We start from the raw sequence: 15727 nt of genomic DNA, 5'->3' as shown, positions 1-15727 counted from the left end.
TGTGAACCTCGTACATGCTATGATATATGTGACAATGTAAGGCCCCGTTACCGGTGCCTCACATTTGGACGTTGGATTTACTCATTCACATAGTTCTAGTAATTAGAGTTAAATAAAAAAAAACATTCGCGGAATATAAAAACTTTCATAAATTATTACATAACGATCCATGACATGTCTTAAACGCCCATCTTGTCTTTAGAAAACTAAGTAATTAAACATAAACTGACAAACGTCTTGAGTCTTCCGATGCCAGCCTCTTATTCAATGCCACGTGTTCCCCTCCGAGTTGCCTCATCCTACTCACCTGCGTGCATACTAAAAGTCAGCTACGCTGAGTGAGTTCTAGTTAATCATACAACATACAATCAGTTCACATACTTGCACACATGCCCGAAGGGATGTACATTATTCATACTTACTTTTCATACATAGCTATCCATCCTATTTAAAGAGTCTCCCGTCCTATAACCTCACAGATATTATAAGGGTCTGGTCCCTAACATCACAAATATAAAGGGTCTGGTCCCCAACATCACAAATATTATTAGGGTCTGGTCCCTACCATCACAGATATTATTAGGGTCTGGTCCCCTTTGTTTCGTACTCCTGTAACATACATGTCATTTACATTCTTTCCTTAACAATACGGGCAATCTCCGAAGAGCGTTCACGTACCAGCAACATATCATACTTACAGCATACTTATTCATTCATACATCATTTATACATCATATATATATTCATACATACAACATTCATACATCATATATATCAATCATATCATTAACTACCGCCTAACGGTCCATGCAATAACCGAATATCGTTCATGCACCGTCAAGCAATCATCATACATAATTCATACAAGACATACACTTACCACTTACGGTGAGTGTATTAACTATCACACGAGTATTCGCACAGCCCCGAAAACATAACAAGGAAGTGGGACTAGAAACTCACCTGAACACGGTTACGTTCACCGTTAATTGTTATTCCCTTCTTGAGATGTGCACGGCTAACTGTATAACAATTACATGTATCAATCAACTATCGCTATCTATATTGTGTTTCTAGTTAAATTTTAACCCACAACGAACGGGGGGTCCGGGGGCAGCGCCCCTAGCAGCGGGGTTCTAGGGGCGGCAGCCCCTAGCAGGGTTCAAGGGGCAGAGCCCCTGGCTGGGGTTAAGCTGCCATGTCAGCTTGGAAAAAAATTATTTCCATTAACTGTCTTAACACATTTTTCACTAGAATTTTAAATTATTTTAATTCGTTAACTCATTCTTCATAACGAATTAAGTCGGATTCACTATCTGATTCGTTACCTTGTATTTGTGAGCGGATATAAATGTAAGCGAACATGCATGTTAAGTGAACTTCACTTACGCGAACATAACTCAAGCGAACCTAACTTAAGCGAACTTATCATCAGGCGAACTTGTATGAGGCGAACATATCAACAAGCGAACTTAACCGGCAGCGAACTTAATCAACAACGAACTTAACCAACAACGAACTTAACTAACAGCGACCTTAACCAACAGCGAACTTAATCCGCAAGCTTGCTGTAGCGAGCTGCTGCTGACAGGGTTTGTTTTATCATCCAAAACACGCATTTCGTGACCCTAATTCGCTTATCATGGTTCAGCCTTATCCCCAACCGTTCCCTAGATCGATTGCGGCCCGAACTTGACTCGAACGAATCATAAAGTTTGATCTTTTAAGCTAAAATGTTCAAAACTAGATCTAGGGTTCTTTTAAGCGAGCCGTTCCTTACCGGGGTTCCTTAGGTCCATTTTATCATCAAGTTCATTACTTTAAGATTCGTTTATAGCCGATCCATTCTATGTTCAAGTTTCAAGACCAACCGTTTATAGAAACGTAAACTTTAAAGATAAAAGACATACCTTTACGTGTTCGTTTGGTCTTGGTTAGCTAGTTTATGAACTCTAAATCTTGTATATAGCTTGTATATTAACGAACTAATCACCAACTAGTGTTCGTTTGGCCCGGATCTCTCTCTCTCTCTCTCTCTCTCGGCCGTGTATATGGTAGTGGATGTGTGTGTTTTGAGTGTGTAAAGATTATGGAAAGATGGAAATGAGGATTTAGGGTTTTAGGATGGTTTAAGGGGGTATTTATATCCCTTAAAGCCCATGGACCTAAGGCACATCTCACCCATTACTCCATCTTAATTAATCTAAGTCTATATTTCTTTCTTTATTTAACACTAATTAAATATTAACACACGATAATTGAACACGACTTCTTTATTCAACATTAAAATATTTAGGAAGTTACAGACAACATAGGGAAGGACGGTGAACCCTGTGCGTGCTGTTAATGTATGATGGTATAGGGAAGGACCCGGACCTTGTACGTACCATAGACGGTGAACACATGTAAGAACAACGGACCTTGTACGTGTTCATGACCTTGAGTATAGGTATAGACGGTGGACTATGAACATACTCTTGGTGTCTAAGGTAAGTGTTGAATGTGAATGTGCTAAGTATGCATGATTTGAATGTTAATAAAGTTTGTAAAATGAATGAATGTGGAACAGGTTAGGTATGGTATGTGTATCTTCGGATCGAATGAGTACGAATGTGTAAGTATGACTTGTTACCTGTTAAAACTAGATTTCACTCAGTGTAGCTGACTTTTAGTATGCACGCGGGTGGTTGATTAAAGAAAGTAAAGGAGCTTGGAGTGCACACAGGACTATCCACACGACGTCGGAGTCCAAAGAGTTGTTTAGAAAGAAAGTTTTATATAAATGTAGTTTTATTCCGCGAAAAGTTTTGTAACTCTAATAATTATGTTGTATTCAAGTGTAAATCCAATTGTTAGTACGACATATTAGGTTTATTGTGATGGCAATATGGTAATTATAATTATATTGGGTTTGATCAAATTTTTTATACTTTCATTTCTCTTTGATTATTCACAATTTGGAAGGAAAAGAAATGCAATCAATTTGGTTCTCTTTCTTTCCCTTTCTCTTCCTTTTTTTGTTTCAAAAAAAACAAAACAAAACAACTATGGAACACCTTCTCTTGATTTCCCCTATTTTCTTTTCCTTTCTTTCCATAAGTTTGGAACAAAGTGTAATGAAAACACCCTTACACATAAGATTGTGTCGGAGTGTGACCGTGGAGTAGTGTAATGTTTTGATAGCCAATTTCCTTCACGTTTGCTTTGTCTTCTTCGGCCTAGTCTTTAACCGTGTAATCGAATCAACTTGACATGTTTTACAGCAATTTCTGGCTCATTTGATGCAAATATTGGCAACTAAATGTCCCATATATGTCCCGATCAGCCACAAGTGTTGGACTTTGTGACTGAGCTTCAGTGTGATATTTCTATAGATCGAAAGATAATCTAAATATTGAATGTAAGAAAATTAAATGTTGTTTCCCTTTCGAATGAAGTATTTATAGGCAAGTGAGGTAGTCATTATTCAATGTGCACATTGTAGAGACATAATGTCTCGTTTCATGCTCTCTTATATTAAACATATGCTCTGGAGCATGTCATCGTGGTATAATCCTCGAGAAATTGCAATTTGAAAGAATCTTGTCTTATGTAAAGAAAAGTTAACCCCTTCTTTTTATCAAAACTTACGTATTTAATGCATGTATATCAAGGGCAACGATACGGATCGAGTTAATCAGCATAACTAAGGTAGTGTGTGAAGGTCAGAAAAGTAGACGTTTACACTAATTACATTGTGTATCAGAGTTAGGGTCTGAAAATTTCCATCTGATCAGCCGAACATGTGGCCGACATACTGTTGGCGGCCTAGGACTGGCCTGACTGCACTACATTATAAGATTTCATCATTTATATATAACCTATAGTCGGGTTCAATCCAACACAAGATAAAAATGTGCTAGCTAGAAGAGTTGACGGGGTGTTAAAAGTCTCTAGCGCGAGGCCTTATTGCTAGATGCAGACAACAGATAAAATAATAAACTAAATTTTATTTGAGTCAACGAGTTCCAGTGGCCGGGCGATGGAGCCCAGCACAAAAGAGTAACACAACTAAGTATCATATATGATTTGAATTTTGAAGTTGTTTTGCACTAATTTACATTTGAGTTGTGATATTCTTGGAGATATCAAAGTGAAAACCAGTTTACAATTTTGAAAACACAAATTAAGACTGTAGTATATCATATCATTTGTGTACGTACGTACAACGGATACAGTTATAGTTTGGAAAATGTGTCCGCTTTAGACATTAACGACAAACGGCTAGGTCTCGGTGCGAAGACGGCCTTATCAAGGCGGCTACCAGATCACCTCCTTCTGCCGTAATGATGCGCACCAGCGAGTTCGTCATCGCGGACCTACGAGCATTTAATCTGTTCGAGCGGCTACTGTTGCAATTATTTTTATGTTATGCGTCGTGGGCGAACACATGCACGTCCGGTTTGTTTTCGATCTCGAGGAGACACCCTTCTAGGGGGGATTTATAGGGATGGGATTGTGAGGGTATGGGATGTAATTAGTTGGAAGTTTAGGGTTGAATAAGTGGATGATGCATTGGTTATGGTGAGATTATGCAACCATGGGTAACTTAGGGTTTCTTGTGCTTATTATAATCGCACGGCAAATAACACTACACGTGGACGGATAATCTCTCATGAGTGAAGCTGCTTCCAATTAAGTATCTTGCACGGGTCCCACTGGCGTTAATGTCTTGAAATGAAACATCAGTTCTACTCTAAACAAAAGAGAAAAAATATCGTAATCGTAGCTTATTATATGACTGACACCTGTAAATAATTTAAAAGAGAAAAAAATACTAATCACACATAAAAAAAAATTCATAGATTTAGATTTTGTCTTAAGGTTTAGATTAAACAAGTAAGTATTGGATTTTTATGTGAAAAAACATAAAGTATGTTAGACTGTTAGGTTTTATATAAAAAAATTGTTCAAGCATAAATAAAAAGGGTGCTGGTTTTTTATGGTATTTGTCATAATATGTATTTAGTTTAAATACCACATCCAAAATAAGGGGGCACACCCAAAATGATAGGTAAATTCTGAACCGTTAAAATATCAATCATCATAACTAGGTTTCATATATATCATAATAAACACTCCAAAATACCATAACAAACATGGCTCTTAATTCACACACTACAAACTAACATAATTAACCCAAACAAAACCACCACCACCACATTCTCTCCATACTCCACATCGGAACTATTCACAGACATAACCTCAACTTTCACATGCCCTTATCACCGTGTGTTCTCGCAATGAGTGTTTTCGTGTACGTACGATGCCTTCTTTCTCTTCCATAAATAACCCAAAACACAAGCGACAACATCACCGCCAACGAGACCATCAATAGCCCAACATAAATCCAGTTGCTGTACCGCCTCAGACCCGGACAGTGGTCCAGCGTGATGTCTGTGAACGTTTGTCTCACAAACGTGCAGTCCCGAAGCTCAACCAGAAAAGGCCCGTAAAGGTACAACCCATAGCTTACTTTTATCCCAGCTGACATTTGACTGTAGAAGTCGGGTGTCAGGCGGCCCGTGGTGGTGCAGATCCCGCTCGGTGATACTTGACAAACAAATTGACTGTACACCTGACGACCAATAAGGAATGTGTTATCGGGTAGGGTTGACCATAGTCAATGTGTTATACATAACAAATACTATGAATTAGAGATTCTAAACGGGCCAAGTTCGTGGGTTAACAGGTCCAAACAACGAAAACCTGAATACGACACGGACGCGAAAACAAAACGAACCAGAAATTGTGTCAGAGATATGAACCCAAACAGGACAGGAATATTCACGGGTTGCATGAACACAAACCCATTTAACCTGATTTATATTTTCTTTTGCAAATTATAGTTTAAAATTGTAAATTTACATGAAAAGATACCAATGGTCGATAAAAGATTTGCATTTTAATAATCAAAATCTTATGTCAATTTCTTTTTTTAAGTTATAAATGTTGGCATAAAATACGCAACCAAATTAATTTATGGCATAATTATAAAAATATAATACAAAATAAATGGGCTAAACGGGTCAACCAGCGAACCCGTCTGGTTGGCACGACCTGTTTAGCTAAACAGGTTCGCGAGCTTGACCCAAAACTGGCACGTACCCATTTATTTACCCACAAATTTCGTGTTAGGTTCATGTCATGTTAAAATTGACACCCTTAATATGAACTTTACCTGTGTGGCGTTGCTCAATGAGACTTCGTTAGGGTCACAAGTCCGATCCGTGTAATCGGGCTTAAACGGGTTGCAAAGGAGGGGTATTGCGGGCCCAGATTGATTGAAATACAGGGGGGTGAAATTTGGGGCAAAGTTGATATTAGTGACATTAGTGATGACTTGGTTGATGACATTAACAAGTTGAGAAGTCACTTCTTTGGTCCTCAATGTAGTTTCTTGAGCCGTCGCGTTATCGACACACGGAAGAATGTCGTCTAAAGCCGTGTGAGCCGTCGGGTTATCAACCCACTCAGTCATTGATACACAAGTATCTGCAGTAACACTAACAACCACAACACCACCTTTCTTAAGAGGGTAACATTAACAATAACTACCTGGTCCCACCAATACCTTGCTAACCAGTGGGACCAGCTAAACCTCATTTTAACACTTGTTATTAGACAAGAAAAAGTAAGTTTTAAAACCGAATGCAAGAAAATAAAACTTACTTATGCAAAAGGAGGAAAATTCCAGCCAATATAAACGTTCCCGTCACGAGAATCCATCCGAGTATCACCAGGCTGAGATGATTTAAAAACAGAATGTAAGAAAATGGATAATATCAGTGCATAAAATATAAAATAATTATGTCACTCACGTGTAAACCATACATTGCATGCCAAAGATTGAAAACACTGCAAAGAGATATAAGAAATTAGTACATCAATTTGAACCCATTTCTTTAGGTAATGTGTGATCACTAACGGGTCAAGAGTGTGAGCGAAAAAGATTAGCTTAGAAGTAAACGGATTAAACAGGACAGACAAACTATCTTTTTATACTAATAATGAAATAAAAATATTGGACAAAAAATAGGTCAAATTGCTTCGACAATTTAAAGAAGTACCATATTTGGCCCGTTACCCAGGGTTGCACATTTATCGGTTTTGGGGTCAAACCGCACCAAAAACAGGAATTCAGTTTTGAGTATTTTAAAACCGTTCGGTTTTGGTTTTCACAATGAGCTCGATTTCGGTTTTATCATTTGGGCTTGAAAATTAAGCCATATAATACAAAACTAATGAATATGGGCCAAAAAAAATTTTTATTAATCAATGATTAACTCAAAATTACACATCTAAATCTAAAAAGTTTTGGGCTACACCATTATTTATTTCTTATAAATTACTTAAAAATCAACTTTTTCAGTTTTTTTGTTTTTTTTTGTTTTTTGGTTTATAGCAAAACCGAAATCGAACCAAAAAACATAAAGCCAAACCGTCAGTTTTTTTATAGGGTTCATTTATTTCGGTTCGGCACTTTGGTCGTCGGTTATTTCCGTTTCATGCACACCCTTACCCTTTACCCAACCCGAACACTTGAAATTACTAATATCAAATTAGTAAAAAGAAATACGTAAAGCAATAACCAAAAGCAAAACTCGTCAATGTAAAGGAACAAAAGAGAGCTTACCAAATCCAAGAAATGTTAAGAAGAGCATCACAGCGGATAGAATAATAAGGGCCAACCGCCTGAAAATATACATAATCAATTTTATGATACATTTGTTATATCATTATTTAAATATCATGTACTTGTAATATCTGAAATACTTACACCCTATCTAGGACATCTTGGATTTTATCTTTATTATCTTCGGTTCTATCTGAAAGCTCATAAGATGATGAGTTAAGCTTTGTCTGAATCTCATCAATGTCTGATTGGACATTAACGGGCAAGAACACTTGGGCCACCCCTATTTTCTGTGCAGAGTCAAGAATATCAGACAAATTCCTAAGTTTTTGTGCGGTTGTGTTTGCCTGATATACAACATAGTCCAATGTTTTGGTTGTACTATGGTGGAACTTCCCCTGACCCGTGTATAAAATAACGCATCCAACACTGCAAAGATACAAGTAGATCCATTAGTTTACTTGTATTGTCATAATACAGATATCAATGCAAGGGTTGACCATGTATTTGACTTTTTTGTTACAAATAAAGGTAGATTGAAAACATGGGCAGATTGGAAAACAGGTCAAAAGTGAAAACAGGTTCGGGTTGAAACAACCCATTTTTAGTACGGGTTGACCTTTAAAATTGTTTTGTTCCCTATTTCAATAATAAATAAATAACTAATGTGTTATATATGAGTACCATCACAAACAAAATCTTTAAATTAAGCAATTTATGAGCTTGCATGCGTTTTAAAGAATATATGGACAGCTATCAAGTCGTTTGACTTGCTTTGTCTATTTGACCCTTTGCTTTAGTAGCTAACTTTTTTATTAGACCTGTCCAAATCCCCACCGATTTGTAAGAAAATGAGTCGAAAATTCAACCTTTCTTATAGAATAAACTATCACTCTTGCAAAATTGAAACAAAGAAGTGAAATCCACCTTCACAAGAAGTGTAATAAAACTTTCCAAACACGATTTATTCTTTAAAAGACACAGCATGTATTTTTCAAAAATCACAAGTTTATCTTAATATACCAGTTCTCTAAAAATAAGTGAAATGACAAAAAAAATTACATACAAACTTGAAACTCAAAACTAAATTTAAAATAAAAAAATTATTTTCAAAAAAAAAAATAAATTTGGAAACCCACTTGAGTTGAGAAAACTATTGGTAACCCAGTGTACCAATCAAACTTTTTAACACAATCTAATATATGTTATTATGTGTCCAGTAACAAAAACTAGAATAAAAAAAACCAATGTTACACATGGTGTAACAAAAATAAATACGCAATGTTTTTTATGTCATGATATTAATATATATTACATTGTGTTAAAAAATAAAAATTTGATTGTTACAAGTGGGTTTTAAAATTAGCCCCACCCTTTCTATGTGTGTGTGTGTGTGTAGAGAGAAAGAGAGAGAGTGAGAGGCCTACATTGCAACGATGGTAAAGAGGATGAGGAGAATAAGTGAAAGGGCATAAGCTAGTCGGGAATAACCATATGGTTCTCGTGCACAACAACAGTAGCAGAGGCAAATAACCGCTAAGCACAATCCAAATAACACAAACCATGCAGCAGCCATAGCAAAGAACGGGACAGCAGTAAACGCCACAGACTGCATTCAATAATATTTTTTAAAATTACAAGTACATAACAAAAATTTTAACATAAATATATAGTTGAGGTTTTCCATAATCAGAGGTGCCAATTTCGACTCATTTACTTATAAATAGACCAAATAAAAAATTTAAACAGGTTAATAGTTGTCCAGTTTGTACTTTTAAGGCATAAAAACCTCCTAATACGTTCTATGCATAAAATTAGACTAAATTGTAACACAATATCAGATTAATAACCAAAAGGAGAATAATTGTCTTCTTTCCACTCAATGTGAAAGGGTATTAAGTAGAATATATTCATGTGATTTGGAACAAAAATATTATTATTCAAATGATATCTAACCACTCTCCCACAACTAAACATTATATTATGGAACAAAGATTCTTAAATAACCTCGATTATGTCAACATGTTGGATTAAGAAAATATTATCAGTTTAAAATCCAAGATATGGACCAAAGTTACATATCTTGTCCTTTACTCAACCTCCTAATACTGCCACATGCCAACAGAACACCATTTCAAAAATTAAGTAGTATATGTGTTCCAAACACTTTAAATTCAATGGTTTTTTGACCACAAATGTTTTGGTATTTAAATAGTACTTGGTGTACATTTTTAAGTAGTTGATAATTTCTCAAGAACTAAAATGTATCAATCAAATTTTGAAACATTGACTGTTATTTTGTTTTTATTCAAATTTTGACTACCAAGATATCAAAGGCTCTTCACTTCACATGAATATGTACACACAAACATGAAAAATGAAAGATAAGTTTGTCTAGGCCATGTGAAGATACAGGGTTAGATTTACCATGGTATCCAGAAAAAGTTACATTTATAAATCAGATAATAAAGTTAAGTTATCAAATTCTCTTTTTTACCCAACAAAACACAGCACAACTGATGTATGCTTTTCAGATCTTTTTGACTTTTTTGTCCTTCAATTTAACTTTATTTTATAAATTTGAAAAATGAATCAAACCACTACAAAAAGTTGAAATTAAATAAGAAATAAGCATAATAATAATCAGATTAAAAATCTGGAATTATTATTCACTTAATTTACAAATATAAACATAAAAAACTAAGAGGAAACTTACAGCCCAGTAATGAGTCTCACTGATGTTCCATCCTCCTCTGTATTCATTAAAGCCATCAAGTGGATCTTTTCTTGTGGTTCTTTCTTGGGCCAAAATAAGTGATGAATTCACATCATATTGTTCATCAGCAAGTAACCTTTTAGCCCCAAAACCTTCCAGCAACTCATACTTACCATCTGCAAAAAAATAAAAAATAAAAAAAATTACCGACAGCACAATCTCAAAACCCTAGACCATATTAACAGAAAATAAACAAAACCCAGATCAAATTAACACAAAATAAACAAATTTAACAAGCTACCTGAAGTGGGTGATCCATTTGAGAGAATGAAGAACAGAGGAACAAGAAGAAGAAGCAGCAGCAGCAGCAGCAGAAATGAATATGGGGTGTTGTGTTTGGTGGATTGCATTGTATTTTTGGGTCGGCGATTGGATATTATTAACACCGATTTGGTGTCATATGATATTATGATGTGTTTTTGTTGGGATGTTTTTTAGGTGAATTTGAAAATGAAAAGAAAACAGAGGATGGATTATTTATTATTATTATTGGGGAGAGAGAAAATGAGAAGTGTGCCTGAGATTGTAAGGGTTTGTGGCGAGATTATTAATTAAACAAATCATTGATATCAATTGATCATAAGATATTAAGCGAATATATACTTTTGGAAGAATTTAATTGTGATTTTATACGTTTTTTACCTTATTAAATTTATATTTTTCTAAATATATATGACTATACGAGCACTAGGAGAGAAAAATCAGTTAATATTAATATAAAAATATACAGATACGAAATATATGAACAGAGTATACGGCACGAAAATAATAGGTTTTGGTTTGCTGTGTCTAACATGCTTTATGAATTAGTCGTGTTTGCTTGTTTGGATTGACATGTTTGATTAAACAGGTTGATTCATATTGATTTGTTTAACACAATTAGTTATATATGTTGACTAGCTAGCATGTAAAGAGGTAGACCCACAAACTTGTTTATGGCCTATTTAACACATTTCATTTTTTACAACACACCAACAGATTATCATGTTTACAACTTGATTATTATCCTTTAACCATTAACTTGTTTGACAACTTAGATGAACGAGTTAAATTGGTCGTGTTATGGTTACATAACGTTGAAAATGTCTGTGATTTGGATTGATGATTTTAACATGAATAAAACTGAGTAGTGTTTGGGTTGAAAGTTTTCTCACGTCCACAAATTAAGATAGGTTTAAACAAAAATAATTAGATAATTAACAAGTAATTTAAGTCTTTTGTCTTTTGAGTCATATTTCAATGTCCAAACGAGAAGAAAATGTGTTTATTTTATATCGGTTTTGTACTTGCCAAATATTGCCTAGTTGGTAAAATGTAAACTAAAATTAAGAAGTTACTCAAATTAGGAACGACATATATAGTAAAAGGTTATAAAAAGATCATATAACTTAATGAAACATTTAAAATCAGTTATCTACATATACTATTAAAACAATTGAGTTTATGTATGCTTGACATCTTTTTTTTGGGACCAACTCTATTATTTTTATATATAACAACCACTTGTATAATTTTCTTTACAATTAAATAATTCAAAAATAAATTAAATTAATCAAATACCTACAATTAATTCACATACTAAAATTATTTAAATTATCTATAAACAAATTTTTAGCTAAAACCAACAATTTTAATATTCAAATTAAAATTTCAAACTTAAACCGAAACTAAGACAAATAATATTCAATTTTAATATTCAAATTTAGACCAAAACTAGCAACATAATTAATTCATATCCTTACTAAATGTATTTGCTCTAAATCTAAATCATCTATAAATAAACACATTGTAATAACTATTATCAAACCCTCACGTATTAGACGTCCAATTTTCAAAATTTCAAATTCCCACTACTTATTTGACCTCATCTTAGACTTCGAAAATCATTTCAACAATCATTTCTATAAATTCGGTATTCCATATTCATTTGTTTATATTATCATTTTCACTCTTCAGAAGCTGTTATAACTTATAACTACGACTTTGTATACAAAATTCTATCGTTTGTTATTGTTTGTAAGTGAAATTCACATTTTAATTTAATTATGTTGTCTTTATTTGGTTGTTATGCAGGCAAGTTAGCTTGGGAAAATGTGAGGTATGCAAATTGGTTAGGTGAATTACTCATGTTAAGGTTTTCGTATTATCAATTCTACTTAAATATATTTCTTTTGTTCTTATTGTTGGTGTACCTCGAATGGAACTTAATTATTTGAATTGTTGGTATTATTTGCAGTTGCTCTTATATTTTGTAGTTGCTCTTATATGTTGCACACGCCTTGCTGCTACTTAGGTATGTCAGATCATGAAGTTTGAGGACCATTCGTAGACTAGCTCGAGCCATGGTAGCACCTGATCACTAAATGTGTGTTCTAACTGATGTAAGATTTCTTGAAATTCATATTTACAGTTTTATTTTTATATGTTGAGTTCATAACTACAGTTTAAGGACCACTTGGAGACTAATCTAGCCATGGTAGGACTGGGTCACCAAAGTTCCACCTACTTATTTCAAGATTCAATAGACATGTTGAAGGTTTTGAGATATACGAAATATTGTTGATTTATTTCCTTATCGAAATTATTATGATAATTATTCCGATTACATCCATTGATAATTATTACTAATTTATTTTTTAATAGTTCAATATATATAATATCAATTTAGTTATAATAATTTCAATTTATGGCGGCCCAACTTAGTAGATTGACTAATTGCATGTAAAAAGTATAAGATGGAGAGTAGGTTGATTGTGTTTGTTTTGGTCATTATGAATGTATTTTAATTATTAATTTTCTATCATTTTTTATTTTATGTAGTTTAGATAATTCTTGTAGTTTAATTCATTTTTATATGAATAACACTATTTATTTTTTCTGTGTTAAAATTTGTGAATCTTATCTTGAAAGTCTTAACAATTAGTTATTGAACTTTCAAAAAAATAGATCGATTTTTATAATAATATTTACAATTAGTTATTTCGGTTTTAAAAATTCAAAATTGACCATTATTGCAACAATCTTTTGTAGTTTTTAGTAATATTCAATCTTAACAAACTTTCCATCTTTTATATTTGACCAAATATTAATTTTCATAAATGATAAATTTAATGTATACTAGAAATTTTAAATAATTTACTTTTGATTATACTCGAAAGTTAATAAGTTTTATATTAAAAACGCATTAATTTATTTGACCAATTAAATATGTGGTGTATTACTTATTTCAAATTTATATTTTAAAAATCTTAGATATTTACTATAATTGCTTATTTATTTTAAAATATTCATCATCTTTCATTTAAATGATACATTCTAATCATTTATACATTTATTTATTTTTGTTTTTTAAAACCGAATTTTGACCACTGTTTTTGTAGTTTTTAATAGTCTCCAATCTCAATAAACTTTCCACATTTTATATTTGAAAATTTTTTAATTAGGCATAAATGTCAAAATTAATGTATACAGCTGAAAAAAGAATTATATAATGAAATTGACTTTAAATAAAGTAATGATGTTAAAGAGTTTGAAACATAATTAACTGCATATTGCAGTCACTTTGATACAATTTTAATTAGGGAATGAGTTCTATGTAATAAAATTAAATTTAACCGGTTTAATTATTATTATCTCTATATTATTTTAATTATACTTAGTTAGTGAAATTAGTAGAATAAAACTTTATTGCTTTGATTTAATTTAACACATTTAACTAAAAGGTCTTTGAATCGAAATAAAACAAAAGTTTAATTACAAAATAATTTATAATAAAATATACCTTTATTTATTTTATTAATGTTGAAATGAAACTCATAATACCTTAAAACTTTAGTTGTATATTTAATAAGGCTGTTATGGTTTATTTTGTTTTTTTAACTTTTGAAGCAAAATAACCTTTTTTTTTGTTAAATGTCGAAGAAGTTGATGGTGGGATAATATGATTATAACAAGTTCATGTCTTCGTTTGGTTTTTTAATTTAGGTGTATTGTAATTTTGTGTAAGTATTAACTTTTTATGTACACACTCTAAATGTTTAATATTTTGCTTACAAACTTATGTTAAATATTTGTGTTTGTTTAATATGTTAGTTATGAAATTTTATGGTTGTTTATATTTATATGGTTGTTTATATGTTTTCAACCCATGTGTAACATGGGCTGCTATTCTAAAAATATATTGGTGGGTTAGATACTTTTAAATAAATGAATTTCTGATAATCTATATCGATTCAAGTTAGCTGATAGTCTTCTAATCCAGTAGAGTAAGTTGTGTTATTGTTGTTTCCTTTGTAATATTTCTAATTTTCATGTCTTTAATATTTTTAAGAACACCAAATATTATAACCTACAATTGTTACTAACGTTAATAGTATTTGGTTTCTCGGTTTTCTAACTTTTTTTGTTTTGTGTATTAAAATCCTTCATTAAGTCAGCAAAATTGAAACATCATGCTCAATAAAAATTATTTTTTTGTATTTATGTTATTCATCTTTTTCATATGTTAACCATATTGAATTCTATTATAGATGTCTTCAAAAGTAAAAAAGAACGTAATTTTTGGTCAATCAACGTCTTCCAATAAGAGGAGTAATTCAAATGGTTAGTCCTTTTAATATTTTATAGTTACCCTTTAAATGTTTTTTAAGAATAAATTTTTTATTGTAAACGTGCAGCTTCAACGCCAAGAGAACTACTTACTAGAATTTTGAACGGTAACATTTTATTTTAAACGCGTTAATACACTATATTATATTAAAATATAATTTTTTTATTAACTAAAATGTAGTATATAAAAATTAATATGTTATTAACTAAAAATTAGACATTTGTAACTGTCTATTCTAAACGATTTGAAATATATTTATTATGAACTACATTTTACCTTTTTGATAAACAAATTTTTAATAACATTAAATGTGTAACATCCCAAAATTTCACTAATGATAATTAAAATATTATTTATGATGATAGACAAGTTTACTTGAGTTGGTAAAGAAATAATTAAATATTAAAGATGGAAAGGTAGTAGGCTAATTAGATGGAATTAATCATGAACTAAAAAGGAAATATGGACCTTAGGTCCATGGGCTTAAGGAAGTATAAATACCCCTTTAAACCCTAATCCTTTCCATTCCATCCATTTTATCCATCTTATTCTCTACACACCATAGCACACACACATACCCTCACACTTACGGCCGCAAGAGAGAAAACGAGATCCAAGATCAAACGAGCAAGGATTCTTGATTAATCTTCGATATTCAGGCAAGTTA

At 32.4% G+C, this 15727-nt stretch overlaps 1 protein-coding gene across 1 annotated transcript; it reads right to left on the bottom strand.

Annotated features, from left to right (window-relative positions):
* Positions 1-5047: 5047 nt before the first annotated feature.
* LOC143597239 (uncharacterized) lies at positions 5048-10905 on the bottom strand. Its single transcript, XM_077075798.1, has 9 exons — positions 10693-10905; positions 10392-10567; positions 9103-9284; positions 7820-8104; positions 7676-7734; positions 6861-6897; positions 6712-6783; positions 6221-6545; positions 5048-5617 (listed from the first exon to the last, which is right to left on the bottom strand). The coding sequence occupies exons 1-9, from the start codon at positions 10799-10801 to the stop codon at positions 5252-5254; spliced, it is 1611 nt and encodes a 536-aa protein (XP_076931913.1). The 5' UTR covers positions 10802-10905; the 3' UTR covers positions 5048-5251.
* Positions 10906-15727: the final 4822 nt, after the last annotated feature.

Source organism: Bidens hawaiensis, unplaced genomic scaffold, assembly GCF_021521415.1.
Source record: "Bidens hawaiensis isolate Kalapana, Puna unplaced genomic scaffold, B.hawaiensis_p1.1 tig00047893_1, whole genome shotgun sequence".
Lineage (NCBI taxonomy): Eukaryota > Viridiplantae > Streptophyta > Magnoliopsida > Asterales > Asteraceae > Bidens > Bidens hawaiensis.
The sequence above is the reverse complement of the archived record's forward strand: the minus strand, read 5'-3'. Positions and strand labels throughout refer to the sequence as shown.

What these genes read in the sequence shown, in the direction of transcription:
- LOC143597239 (XM_077075798.1), bottom strand. Translation starts at nt 10,801, where the DNA reads ATGCAATCCACCAAACACAACACCCCATATTCATTTCTGCTGCTGCTG. An exon ending in AAATGGATCACCCACTTCAG is followed by an intron (nt 10,568 to 10,692) that starts GTAGCTTGTTAA and finishes ATTTTTTTGCAG; the next exon opens with ATGGTAAGTATGAGTTGCTG. An exon ending in GTGAGACTCATTACTGGGCT is followed by an intron (nt 9,285 to 10,391) that starts GTAAGTTTCCTC and finishes TATTGAATGCAG; the next exon opens with TCTGTGGCGTTTACTGCTGT.